The sequence below is a fragment of the Nerophis ophidion genome, linkage group LG03, assembly GCF_033978795.1.
Source record: "Nerophis ophidion isolate RoL-2023_Sa linkage group LG03, RoL_Noph_v1.0, whole genome shotgun sequence".
Classification (NCBI taxonomy): domain Eukaryota; kingdom Metazoa; phylum Chordata; class Actinopteri; order Syngnathiformes; family Syngnathidae; genus Nerophis; species Nerophis ophidion.
This window is the reverse complement of record NC_084613.1, coordinates 34,290,480-34,302,954: the sequence shown is the minus strand read 5'-3', so window position 1 is coordinate 34,302,954 and position 12,475 is coordinate 34,290,480. Positions and strand designations below refer to the sequence as shown.

Sequence of the window (12,475 nt, the reverse complement as noted above, 5' to 3'; positions counted from 1 at the left end):
TACGCCACGGTAGTAACATTTCTGCACTCTGACCATATTATTAGATCAGTCATACTGGAAATACGCACAAATTGGAAATACGTGTTGTTTGTCATTTACAATCCTTATGTAAGACAAGAACACATTTGTTTGGCTTTTTTGTGCATCCCAAATTGTAAATAAATTGAAAACGATCGAGGGTCCTCTGTTGCGCCCATAAAACCCTCAAAAAACACTCAGTAAGTGCCAACAATACTCCATTTACATGTTGTGACCTGAAAATTAACAAATATCAGTGATATTGTTACTATAAGCACTAACGCAGACAGACTATTTCAGCGACGCATTGATAGCAGTGAGCTAATGCTAGCTTACGCTGTTATTGTTGACACACTATGAAGCTGCTGGATGCTTCTGCTTGGTCTCAAACTTGCGTTAACCTTTATTTTTTTTTTACTCTTCATGAGGATTGTGATTGGCTCTACATCTAAACAGGATTATGTGAGCGTCCCGTCAGTCGGCATCCCAGCGAGAGTGGAAATTGTACAGTGTTTGTTTTATTACATACGTTTAGCACCGAGCAATGCTGCTAATGCTATAGTGTCAGAATAAAGCTACATTCGTTTAGCATTTAGCTTCTAAAACTAAAACCGTGTATATCTGAGGCTTATATTCTGGTGCTGCTTATATATGGAAATAATACTTATTTTTCCTGAAATTTAGTATTTGCGGCTTATACTGGTGCGCAGTGTAGTCCAGAAAATACGGTAAACGTTAGATTGTCTTTCAGGGTTTAAGTATTTGCAATAATGTTGTCGTCACGTGCTAGCACACTATTTTTCTAGCGCCGTGATGAAAAAGCCCAGTGGTTTAGAGGGCGTTGTGTGCGTGAGAATGACCCGGCTGCAGGTTCGACTGCTGCACACAGCGAGGTCTGACGGCAGGATCCACTTTGCAAATGTAGACCTGCTGAAATAACACGGCGGCGCGATTCTCCTCTCAGCTCCTTCCCAGTCTGGTGTAATCACATGGGGGAGCCGCTGTTGACGGGGGCCCTTGTTTGCCTTGGATGGCTGGGGCTAATGGGTGGGTCCTACTACTACAAAACAGCATTCCTTGGTGACCTCCAACCTTTGGGAGCTGCCATGGATCCAAAGTGGGAGCCGTCTGAAGGTGCCTCTCTTTGAACCTTTGCGGAAAAACACCCTGAGGGAAGACTGGGACTAAGTCTCCTGACCCTCTTATATCACCGCCCCCCCCCACCGTTTTTTTTTCTCTCCCTCCCGGGCCAGTTTGGATTTGTGCTGTTAAAACACGGCTAAGACGCTCAGGCACCGCCGTGGTGCCGTCTCTCTGATGTCGTGTCAGAGATTGCAGAACAAACGCGGCAAGGAATGTGGCGCTGCGGATACAGGAGGAGCTGGGGATCATGGGCTTCGTTCCATATTCACACGCGGGGCAACGAGCCTCTGACGCTAACACACTCCGTCGTGATATTTCAACAGTGTACAGGAGCTCCACATGAGTGGACGGGCGGCATGTGACGGTCGGATGGCAAAAAGACACTCACACGTCGCTCTGGTGCGTGTAAACGCGGTCAAAGAGAGCCTCCGGAGCCATCCATTTCACGGGCAGACGGCCCTGCAACAACACAGACACAAAAACACAGGTCAACACACAGTGTTTGTACAGTGTCGGCCATTTTGACTGCGTCACTGGTCCTCTTCCCACAACCAAATACAACAAAAACGTGTCCAACAACAATCCATGAGTTCACAACCTTTTGGCCAGTATTTTTAAACCCTCGACGTTAATAAAAGAAAAAACCCCTCACATTTGTGGTCTTTTTGTAGTAGTCGATGTTGTGCACGTCTCTAGCGAGACCAAAGTCAGCAATCTTCATCACGTTGTCCTCGGTCACAAGCACGTTCCTGGCTGCCAGGTCTCTGTGGATACACTGGGAAGTACACACACATAGACTGTATGTGAGGAAACGCACATTGTTCAGTTTGGTAAACGGGGAAAAGTTTGGAGTTCTAAGGTTGTGCCTTGCGGAACATCTAATATAGGTTGTATTCACCTGACGTCACGTCTGGTAAACATGCCAAGTAATGGGCCAGGGAGCGTGTGTTGTAAAAGCGTTCTGGGCGGCATTTCTCGAAGAACTTGCGAAAAGGACAAAAGTTTCTTCAAAGCTCCTCGAGAGGTAATCAACAAGTTCAAAAGATGTCTATATTTTACGAAAGATGACGACAAAAGTAGCACACACTCCAAACCCAAGGAGGCAGAGTCGAGGAATGTGCGAGTTTGCAGAAATCCCTTTATTAAATGTTTGTGTGATATACTTTTAACATTTAGTATTTCCCTCAAACACAATGTTGACATCTATAGTTATATTGTGATAAACAATCATAAATGAATATTTCAGCACGTACACAATGCTGACATCTAAAGTTATACTTTGATAAAGACGGAAAAAAACATGCTACTTGTGAACAGCGCGTGCATCAAGAACAAACATCAGTAGACGCCAAGTTAAATCATGAAAGACAACTTTACCCGAACAAAAACTATGCATATTTATCAGGTAAAGTCTTGATACCAATGTCCTTGACCCAGACACACACAAAGAAGTTGTAGATCTCCATGTTTTTACAAGTTTTGATCTGTTTTGTCGTGTAGAATGGCACCTGGTGCACAATTGTTCCACATGTCTGGGAACGCGACCGACTCGGCAAATCTTTTTTCTGATAACGTATGGGGATCTATTCCACTGCATATTTTGATTTTTTGCTCGTATCGGCTTTTAGTGGTAAGATCTAGGCCCCTTGCGTACTCAGATGGTTTGCACTCTACAGTAGCCATGATGGTTTGGTGGCCCACCGCTTTGTTTACTTTCGTTTAAGTCACGTGACCGAATACAACCTAGAGAGATGCTGAAAGATTACTGTAGAAAATGGAAGACAACTGGAAGTCCAGACACACATGACTGACCTTCTGCGAAGCGAGGTATTCCATCCCTCGGGCCACCTGGTAGGCACAGGATACGAGGTCTTTGAAGGTGAGCTGCTCGTCTGGGATTTTACACGTATCAAAGGAGTAGTCCATGCCCGGTGGCCGACGTGCCCGCAGGTACTCCCTCAGGTTGCCTTTGGAGGCGTACTCCACCAGGACGTACAGGGGACCTGTAGGCGCAACACAGCACGGTCACTTTACAGGACGCGGCGCACCGTTACCATGCTGTCTACGCCATAGTGTGTCCTCACCGTCTTGTGTGCAGGCTCCCAGCAGGTTGATGATGTTTTTGTGCTTTCCAATCATCTTCATCATTTCCATCTCAGACACCAGGTCTGACAGATCTTTATCTGTGGCATCATCTGAAAGACAGAAGACGCTATTAGAAACCGAACACTGAAACACAGATAAAGACCCCAAAAAGCTGCTCTAAAAGTCCCCACAAAGTCCAGTCTGCACTAACAAACCCCATAGAACACATTTTTGGACTGGCTGATTGAACCTGAAGATAAGATATCATGTTCTCAGGATTATTTGGAAAAGACAGCAAGGTCAAGTTTGAGTAGACATCAGAGCTGTGGATCATCACTCACCTTTTAACATTTTCACAGCAACAGTTAGCGGTTTGTTGGGCTTCTCCTTGTCAATGCCGATAGCTTCGGCCATCACCACCTGACCAAAGCAACCCTCGCCCAGGGGTTTACCTAAAGTCAGCCTGAAACACAACCGAGCACAGAACCTCACATTCAAGCTTCAATGACAGAAAAAGCTTCTCCAGGTCTACCTTACCGGGCTCTGGAAAACTCCCATTTGGGGTCGGAGGGCAGCTCCAGCTCGGAAACGTTGGCCAACATGGGTCCATCGCTGGACGACAGGCGGGCGATCCTGACCAGCGGCGTGTTGGAGTTCATGGAGGAATTAGAATCCAAGGACACCTGCTTGGGTGCAAAAAACAAACAAAGGGGAGACTGTTATCGTCTCTGAAAGGGAACGAGGACACGAGGGAATGGACAACGACTGTGGACGTTCATCCAAAGAAATTAATTGACATTTTCATATCGATCAATAAAAAGTTGAAATTGTGATGGCATGTTTTGAAACTTCATACTGCAAACAAGAACTGATGGATAGGTTGTAACCTGTGACCCTGAAACAGAATGAGCGGTAGCAAATGGAAATGCAATATATGTATGTTGAAAAAATCTCGGAAAACTAACATTTAATGGCTTTTTTCTTGGCTTCGTTCTTGACCCTGAACAAAGAACTATGTACATTCCATCAAACTCACAGACAAAAGATAATTTCCCCATATATAATCGTTCTCCAAGCTATTTTTGGGCGTTACCTTCTGAGATAACCATCAAATAGCGTTCATTTTGCTGAATAAAAATGTTTGTCTTAGTTATCGGCAACGACCTATTACCCCCCCCCCCCCCCCCCCCCCGACTAAAACAGGTCTTGTGAATTTACGTTTTTGAGATGATCTGCAATAACATTAATAAAAGTGCTTCCAAGACAACTTCAAAGATACGTTATTCTTTATATTTTATATTTTAGTCAACAACATTTGGTGGAATTTTGTAGACTAAAAACTACAAACCCCATTTCCATATGAGTTGGGAAATTGTGTTAGATGTAAATATAAACGGAATACAATGATTTTCAAATCATTTTCAACCCATATTCAGTTGAATATGCTACAAAGACAACATATTTGATGTTCAAACGGATAAACATTTTTTTTTTTGCAAATAATCATTAACTTTAGAATGTGATGCCAGCAACACGTGACAAAGAAGTTGGGAAAGGTGGCAATAAATACTGATAAAGTTCAGGAATGCTCATCAAACACTTATATGGAACATCCCACAGGTGTGCAGGCTAATTGGGACAGTTGGGTGTCAGGATTGGGTATAATAGCAGCTTCCATGAAATGTTAAGTAATTCACCACATGGGTTCAGGAACACTTCATAAAACCACTGTCAGTAATTACAGTTGGTCGCTACATCTGTAATTGCAAGGTAAAACTCTACTATGGAAAGCCAAACTTATTTATCAACAATATCCTGAAACGCCGCCGGCTTGGCTGGGCCCGAGCTCACCTAAGATGGACTGATGCAAAGTGGAAAGGTGTTCTGTGGTCTGACGAGTCCACATTTCAAATTATATTTGGAAATAGAGGACGTGGTGTCCTCCAGAACAACGAGGAAAATAACCATTCGGATTGTTATAGGCGCTAAGTTCAAAAGCCAGCAACTGTGATTGTATGGGGGTGTATTAGTGCCCAAGGTATGGATAACTTACACATCTGTGAAGGCACCATTAATGCTGAAAGGTCCATACAGGTTTTGGAGCAACATATGATGTCATCCAAGCAACGTTATCATGGACGCCCCTGCTTATTTCAGCAAGACAAGTGTTACAACAGCATGGCTTCGTAAAAAAAAAAGAGTACGGGTACTTTCCTGGCCTGCCTGCAGTACAGACCTGTCTCCCATCGAAAATGTGTGGTGCATTATGAAGCATAAAATACGACAGCGGAGACCCCGGACTGTTGAACGACTGAAGCTCTACATAAAACAAGAATAGGAAAGAATTCCACTTTTAAAGCTTCAACAATTAGTTTCCTCAGTTCCCAAACGTTTGAATGTTGTTAAAAGAAAAGGTGATGTAACACAGTGGTGAACATGCCCTTTCCCAACTACTTTGGCACGTGTTGCAGTCATGAAATTCTAAGTTAATCATCATTTGCAAAAAAAAATTAAGTTTATGAGTTTAAACATCAAATACAGTATCTTGTCTTTGTAGTGCATTCAATTGAATATGGAAATAACACTTGACGATAACCTGGACAACAAAATTAACACTGCAAATAGTGAAAAAAAGGAAAGTAGAGTGGACCTTCCATTAACAAACCCCTCTATTTGCACACTTTTCCCATTTACGAATTTTTTGATTGGTCCGAGTACGCCACCGTGTGCGAACCATGTCTCTCTGTTGTAAAACGTGCTATACAAATAAAATTGACTTGACTTGACTCCGTGTACAAGCGCCTCAATCGGTCATTAATTTTCACGCCTGCAGAAAAAATGCAGGGCATATCATTGTGGCGCTCGCGAAGCCTTCCGGATACACACGTCTCAGCACTCTTCTGTGTTTTACCTTTTTGACTAGTTTTGTCCTATTTTGCCAACTGAAAAACACTATAGTAAAGATAGATCTTAAGTTTTTCTACAGACTTAAGCGTTGAAAGTTAAAATATATATATAAATTATAATTAAAATATATTATTTTTAAAACTTTTATAAATTTTTCTTCATTGATAAGCAGAGGAAGATGGATGGATTAATGGTTATGAATTATTGACGTATTTAAGGCTCAGATTACTTCACATTAAATATTGACTTTAGAAAATACTTTTCGTGGGAACATTTTGCAAAGTTTGTGTGTTTGCCATTAAAACGAAGGTTTTGACAAAAAGGGGATAAACATAAAAAAATCAAAAAATAAAACAACAACGAGAGATAGACCTTAAGTCGATTTTGAGATTCAAAATAATATATGACTTATTTTTAACAGTTTTATGACTGAGACCCTTGCGGGTACTAGGGAGAAAACTTGAGGAAATCCATAAAGGTAAAAAAATTTTAATTTAAAATCTTTTTCAGTGTGTGGCCCTCAGTGGAAAAAGTTTAGACACCCTGGGTCTGCTCCTTTCATTCAGCTCCTTGTCGATGTGGGTGGATTTTGCATATTTTAAAATGTATTATTGTAACAATAAAAATCCTTAACAAAAGTTAAGGATTTCTGATCATTTGGGAGGGCACCTTGGTGGATTGTGTGTGTGTGTTGGCATGACAGCACATACACCCCAGTTCAGCTTGTTATTACGGTAAATTGAATGTTATGTTGCTGTACAACACTTTATATTGTATTCAAAGTGTACACTAAAATTATTCATGTTTACATTGTTTCTCATGGGGAACTCTGCTTCACTATACAAACTTATCGATATCCAAACCGTGTTCAAGAACCAACTAAGTTTGTAAATTGAGGTTTCACTGTGAGACACAGAAATGTCTATTTTTGACACTCGCTCGCTCTTCCCCCTCCAAACACTTGCACTAGCTTGACGTTTTCTGATTTTGGATCAACATTTTCCCTCTTTAATTGCCATTGGTATCGACAAATATGCCTCACACATTTGTAACACTTTTTAAACGGTAAAACCCTCGCTAATGAAAATGGTGGATGGAATAGAGTAGGGCTGTTACGGTACGATTAACCACGGTATTAAAGCCAGAGTACAACGTTATTGTGTACATAAATATATAAATGGGTTGATTGAGGATTTATCAAGTAGTTTTTCAGTTTCGTAATTTTTCCCGTGTTGAACATTTTTTTTTTTTGTGATTGCGTCCGTGCGTTGCTCTGTGACAAAAGTATTGCTTTGCAGAGCAAAAGAGGTTATGTTCTCGCCAGGGGTCGTTTGTCTAGTTTGTTAGCAACACAACTCAAATAGTTATGGATAGATTTTGATGACATTCTTCAGGAAGAAAAAAACAATTCCTCTCATGGACTACGAACACTTTAATGCTCCCACCTTGGCGCCCCGCGCTGCGCAGAGGATTCTGGGAGATTTGGTTTATTTTTAAGGCTCAAGTGCCGGGAAAAAACTTCACACCAACTTTTTGTCTGATACAGTTATTGTGAAGACTTTGAAACCAAAATACCGCTGCATCTACAAAAGCGTTACATTACTAGAACAAAGACTTCCTGGATGCGAACCAATGCTACCCATCCAACCTGATGGAGCTTGAGAGGTGCTGCAAAGAGGATAGATTTGCCAAGCTTGTGGCATTGTATTCAAAATGACTTGAGGCTGCAATTGCGGCCAGTGGTGCATCAACAAATCATTGAGCAAAGTCTGAATTTTTTGTTGATTTTGTTAGTTGTTATTTTTAATAAATTAGGAAAATAAAAAAACATTTTTTTTTCACATTGTCATTATGGGGTATTGTGTGTAGAATTTTTAGGACGAAAATGAATGTATTCCATTTGGGAATAAGGCTATGACATAAGAAAATGTGGAAAAAGTGAACTGCTGTGAATGAACATTAAACATCACTATGTCAGCGTTGACAAAGTGTGGAAGCAGGAAGTAACAAAGACAAATGTAGGTGTAAGTGGAGTCGGAGCGACGCACGTCTTCATCCATCAGCAAAGTCCATTTTCCACATCCTGCAAGCGCTGTGATGAATCGTGTTTATGTGGACTCCTGGCAAACAACTCCACCAAAATGAAAAAAATGTTGTGAAGCTCTGGCGAGAGGGGAAAAAAACCAAAAAAACAGTCCCGCCCCAAATTTGAGAGGCATGAAAAGTAATATGTGATAGAAGATGCCAGCAGGTTTATGGAAGATTTAGTAAGTTATGAAAAAAGACAGAGAAGGGGGAGATCAGTTTTAGCAAAAGCGAGCGAAGATTACAGAAAAATGCAATAAGATCTTCGCCATACAAGCACAGCCAAGAGGAGGAAGAGGAATTATTGCTGTAAAACGGACTCATTAGCAAAATCAACATTTTCAGGTTGGAGGTTGTGTCGGTTTAGGCAGACACGTGTCTCTCAAATGTTCATTAGTCAACCGTACTTGAACTCGCTTCTGACCTGAACTAAACAAACGTTTGTCTTGACATCTCCGTGCAGCTGCTCCCATTTTATTTTTATTTTTTTTAAATTTTGCCTCAACTGGGGTGTTCCCCGCCAAGTACCCGAGTGAAATGTAAAAACAAGCGCTGGTAGTCAACAGGGGGCATAAACACTCAAGCGCTCCAAGATAAATGTGAACACATGTCAGCAAACAGCAGAGCGATATAACAACCTTTGCTGCTTATTTATAGTCAATGTTTTTTTTTATCTTTCTCATAATTCACTTAGCTGACTTTGGATTTTTCTCATGTGCGATACCCCTGATTTTCTTCCTGAACAAATACTAAGCTGGTATTGGCGATACCAATCCCATACTTTTTGAAAATATATTTTGTGTCTGCTAAAATTTGTGTATTCACCAATAACATATCTTTCTGATAATGTAAGGAAAAAAAGAAAACAATTGGAACATAATGAGAAAAAGATGAAATTGTTGAACTAATAATTCATAATATTACACTAAGTTGTCTTTAAAAATAATTATATGTTTTTAGCATTTAAAAAAAACTAAATACCAAAATGGCCCCCCATACTTGACTTTTCAGTATGCTGCCTTGGTGGAAAAGGTTTAGACACCCCTGAAGCTCTCACAACAAAAATTAAGTGTAGTTAAAATATAGTTTAGTTAATTAAGAAATTAAATAATTATACTAAACTTATAAATGATATAAAAAACTACAACAAGAACTATAAACACTGTTAAATGTGTGACTAAACATTAATATTTTCATACAGGCGGCGTTTTGGACACACTGCAGTTAAAGGCCTACTACCGACCACGCAGTCTGATAGTTTATATATCAATGATGAAATATTAACATTGCAACACATCCCAATACAGCCTTTTTAGTTTACTAAATTGCAATTTTAAATTTCCCACGCAATGTGTCGTGTTGAAAACGACGCGTATGATGACGCGTGCGTTTGACGTTTCGGGTTGTATTATTTTCCAGCCCGATCCAAGCTATAAGTAGTCTGCTTTAATCGCATAATCACACAGTATTCTGGACATCTGTGTTGCTGAATCTTTTGCAATTTGTTGAATTAATAATGGAGAAGTCAAAGTAGAAAGATGGAGATGGGAAGCTTTTAGCCTTTAGCCACACAAACAGCCGGTGTTTCCTTGTTTAAAATTCCCGAAGTTGAAACTTTACTATGGAACAGAGCGGTCAAGCGAACATGGATCCCGACCACATGTCAACCAGCAGTTTTCGGTGAGAAAATTGTGGTAATAAGTCTGCTCTTACTGAGGACATCAGCGAAGCCAGCGTCCTCCTGCAGCTGCGTGACTTCCCTCAGAGACACTCGCGGTACTATTCAATCTCACTAAAACACTAGCAACACAATAGAAAGATAAGGGATTTTCCAGAATTATCCCTAGTAAATGTGTCTAATAACATCTGAATCGCTCCCACTGCAATCGCCTTTTTTTTCTTTTAACTTTTTTTTCTTTTTCTTTTTCTAGTCCTTCACTCTAAATTTCATCATCGCTCAAATTAATGGGGAAATTGTCGCTTTCTTGGTCCGAATAGCTCTTGCTGCTGGAGGCTATGATTATAAACAATGTGAGGATGTGAGGAGTCCTACAACCCTTGACGTCACACGCACATCGTTTGCTACTTCCGGTAAAGGCAAGGCTTTTTTATTAGCGACCAAAAGTTGCGAACTTTATCGTCGATGTTCTCTACTAAATCCTTTCAGCAAAAATATGGCAATATCGCGAAATGATCAAGTATGACACATGGAATGGACCTGCTATCCACGTTTGAATAAGAAAATATCATTTCAGTAGGCCTTTAAACAATCGCATTATTATTATTATTTTACTCTATTCTAACACGGGAAAAAAACGGAAGTAAAAATTTAAGAAAAAAGAGAAAATAAATTGTTATATAGTGAGAAAATGCTGAAATTATGTAACTAATAATTAATGAAAATATACTAAATCACATATAGTAAAACGTTTTGTCTTTAAATACAGATATTTGTTTTTATAATTTAACATTTTTTCCCCCCCACCCCAATGCTGGACTTTTCAGTATGCGACCCTTGGTAGAAAAAGTCTAGACACTTCTCATCTATAATATTAGAAACTCTCAAAATAAAAATAAACTATATTTAAAATATAAAGAAACTAATAAAACAACAAAACACTAACTGTTAATATTACTAACTATTAATTTGAAAATTATAACAACCATAATAAACACTGTTAAATGTCTAACTGAACATTAGTATTTTCATACAGGCAGAATTTTTGACATACTAGGTTGTATTCTATCCTTACATGGAAAAAACAGTAACAATGTAAGAAAAAAGCAAACAATTGGTATGTAATGAGAAAAAGCTGAAATCCTACTAATATTTAAAAAGTGCTGTAAAAACTTTTAATATCCAATTATATTAATTATATACAGCATCCATTAAATTAATTCAATATGTACATGTATTGGCTACATGTGTATTGTTATTTTACATGAATTCAGTAAAAACATTTTTTAGCCCAATGCGACCCACAAGTCAAAAGGTTTGGCACCTCTGCTCCGTACTATGTCTGCTCCAATTTGACTTACACCGATTTTGTCTTCCTGAAATGTTTCCTTTGAAACACAAAAGCTGTGTCCGAATTTAAAGTCTGCATCCTTCGAAGGGGGAATTTGAAGGCTGTCCCAATTCATTCAAATTGGAACACTTCTCAAAATGCAGCCGACAAATGCGGCCTCCTTTTCCCTGTATTCGGAGGATGCACCACGACTATCCTTCGTGGGCTCCCATAATCCAAGATGCTTTGCGCGCCTTCATCCCGGATCTATTGGACGACGGCGGCAAATCCAAGCAGCGGCACCGGCAGCGAATACACGTTTAAGTTACATCCGCAGGCTAGACTGTCCCAATTAACAACGGGTAAGGCATCCTTCGGAGGTGCCTCCGAAGGTCCAGCCTTCTGAGGCTGCGTAGGCCGGATCCTCCGAAGGATGCAGACCCTGAATTGGGAAACAGCTAAAGACTATCTTTAGTTTCCCATGCACCTACTTGTGTTCCTAAGGATGCGAGCGTGGTGTGGGAGGTTACAGGGCTTTGCAAATCTTGTATCTACTTTCTGTTACCTGTCTCTTGAGGGGGAACTTGGACAGCTTCTGGACGGGCGGTGTGGGCAGCGTCTTCTGCGTGGTCATCCTCATGCGACACAGCACCACGATGACCACCGCCAGGATGAAGAGCACGCAGCCCGTCACATAGATGAGGATGTCCGCATAGTAGTCCTCTTTCTCCGGACTCACTGCTTTTGGGTTTGTTTTTCATGGGGGGATAGAAGGGAGAACAATTATAGGCACTTTTACTGTCAATACATATGTAAACAAACGCAGGTGCTAGCGCAGTAAAAAGAGACTATCAAATACAGCAGGATAATTGTCTCCAGGGAGGCAATTATCATGGTTCACGTAAGAAATATTCACCTTGTGTTAAAACGGATGTCAAATTAGAGAAGGAATGGCAATAATGTTTGATGTTATCTGTACAAGGGACACCACTGAAGAAGACAAAATGTAAAGTGCCGTATTTTTCGGAGCATAAGGCGTACTATTTTCATACAAGGTGCATTAAAGCGGTCATATTCTCATTTGTACATGTAAAACCCTTCCTTGTGGTCTACATAACATGTAATGGTGGTTCTTTGGTCAAAATGTTGCTTAGATTATGTTTTACAGACTGTTTTCAAGCCTCTTCAGGATGGGCTGTTTTGTGGCTGGGTCCTTTTTACGTGCCTCC

At 40.3% G+C, this 12,475-nt stretch overlaps 1 protein-coding gene across 11 annotated transcripts in view; it reads right to left on the bottom strand.

Moving 5' to 3' along the window:
• Positions 1-12,475, bottom strand: part of fgfr3 (fibroblast growth factor receptor 3) — a 148,330-nt gene that overhangs the window by 15,045 nt on the left and 120,810 nt on the right. For 5 of the 11 annotated variants that reach the window (XM_061894971.1, XM_061894970.1, XM_061894973.1 and 2 more), the window contains exons 9-15: positions 11,806-11,987; positions 3,784-3,929; positions 3,588-3,709; positions 3,246-3,356; positions 2,974-3,164; positions 1,814-1,936; positions 1,550-1,620 (exon numbers count right to left, since the gene is read on the bottom strand). In XM_061894971.1, the coding sequence (XP_061750955.1) occupies positions 1,550-1,620; positions 1,814-1,936; positions 2,974-3,164; positions 3,246-3,356; positions 3,588-3,709; positions 3,784-3,929; positions 11,806-11,987 (946 nt within the window). Of the gene's footprint in view, positions 1-1,549; positions 1,621-1,813; positions 1,937-2,973; positions 3,165-3,245; positions 3,357-3,587; positions 3,710-3,783; positions 3,933-11,805; positions 11,988-12,475 lie in introns of all 11 variants that reach the window. The other 6 variants (XM_061894979.1, XM_061894972.1, XM_061894981.1 and 3 more) reach the window with 3 other exon arrangements.